Source organism: Suricata suricatta, unplaced genomic scaffold (genome assembly GCF_006229205.1).
Source record: "Suricata suricatta isolate VVHF042 unplaced genomic scaffold, meerkat_22Aug2017_6uvM2_HiC HiC_scaffold_4681, whole genome shotgun sequence".
In the NCBI taxonomy this organism is placed as follows: domain Eukaryota; kingdom Metazoa; phylum Chordata; class Mammalia; order Carnivora; family Herpestidae; genus Suricata; species Suricata suricatta.
The window spans coordinates 1-1,387 of NW_021894668.1; the positions used below are offsets into that span (position 1 = coordinate 1).

Consider the following 1,387-nt stretch of genomic DNA (forward strand, 5'->3'; position numbering starts at 1 on the left):
TCTGTGGCATTGAATTGATAATGGTGGACCTTACCGTCCAAGCCTATGCCCTTGTCGACTCTCTGGACCTCACTCTTGATGAGGTGTCTAGTGACAGCCACAGCATGCCTACAAAGGGTCTCCTGGTACTCATCCTGGGTGTGATCTTCATAGAGGGCAATCGCGTCTCTGAGGAAGACCTCTGGGAATACCTGAATATTATGGGAGTGTATGCTGGGAGGGAGCATTTCATTTACGGGGAGCCCAGGAAGCTCATCACCACAGACTGGGTGCGTGAGAATTACCTAGAATACCGGCAGGTGCCTGGCAGCGATCCTCCATGCTATGAATTCCTGTGGGGTCCCAGGGCCCATGCTGAAACCACCAAGGTGAAAGTTGTAGAATTTTTGTATAAGATCCAAGGGATTGACCGCCATTCCTTCTCACTGTGGTATGAGAGGGCTTTAAGAGATGACAGAGAGAGGGCTCAGGCCGGCATCGGTTCTGGGGAAAGTACTGCTGCCATGTTCGGTGCACAGCAGTGATCAGCGGCGGTCCCTGCCGCAACTGCAGAGTCAGCGCAGATAGTCACTCTGTAGATGAAGAGGGCAGTCCTGGCTCTGAGTACAGGGTCAGGGTCACACTGGGGAGAACACGGCATACAACCGCTTTGTGCTCCTGTTTTCTATGAATGATTTGGAGTGTTGTTTTTTTTTTTTTACCTTTTTGAGTTTTCAAGTGCTATTGCCTTTACTAGAGAGTTTATTAGCATTAGAATCTAAGTGTTGAATGAATTTGTCACATATCTGTTGCTGTTTCTCAGATTTAAGAATATGAGTTTTGGTATTTTACAACATAAACTGAGGAATGTATTTTGTCTTGTGATCTGGAACAAGATAACAACGCGGGAATGGGAATTTCCTTGGAAATGTGAAAGAAAATGGAGGAACACATGGAATGTCAAAGGTGGTTCATGTTTGGGTTCCCATAACCACTAGTTTACGGTTCTGTAAAATTAAAACACATAGACCTGGACTTGCTTGACTTGCTGAAGAATGTAGGCCTAATCTTAAAAACTCTTATTAAATGAAAGATCCTGCTTACTGACTGACTCTTTTCTTTGGCAAGCGATACTGGGTATCTTCTCCTTAGAAAGCAGTGCGTTGACAGTGAAATCACGCCCCTAATCATAAAATGGTAGCGGCTAGGAGCGGCAGTCACCAGGAAGACGGCGAGATGTCTTCCACGACACGAAAAACGAGCAGAAACAAGGAGTAAGGAGGTGGAACTCCAGATGCGAGCAGTCAAGGAGAAGCCCTGAGCCAAGGCAGTTGAGGGCTTTGGGAAACTGCAGTTCCTCCTGTGGGTGCTAGCAGGGGCTGGGCCGACAGGTGATGTGTTCCTGAGG

The 1,387-nt window shown here is 47.2% G+C and overlaps 1 protein-coding gene across 1 annotated transcript; it reads left to right on the forward strand.

Moving 5' to 3' along the window:
* Positions 1-8: 8 nt before the first annotated feature.
* On the forward strand, positions 9-1,082 carry LOC115285157 (melanoma-associated antigen 10-like; the record flags this gene model as incomplete). The annotated part of the gene is made up of 1 exon (XM_029931520.1): positions 9-1,082. A coding segment is annotated over one exon (516 nt), but the record flags the coding sequence as incomplete, so codon positions are not given.
* Positions 1,083-1,387: the final 305 nt, after the last annotated feature.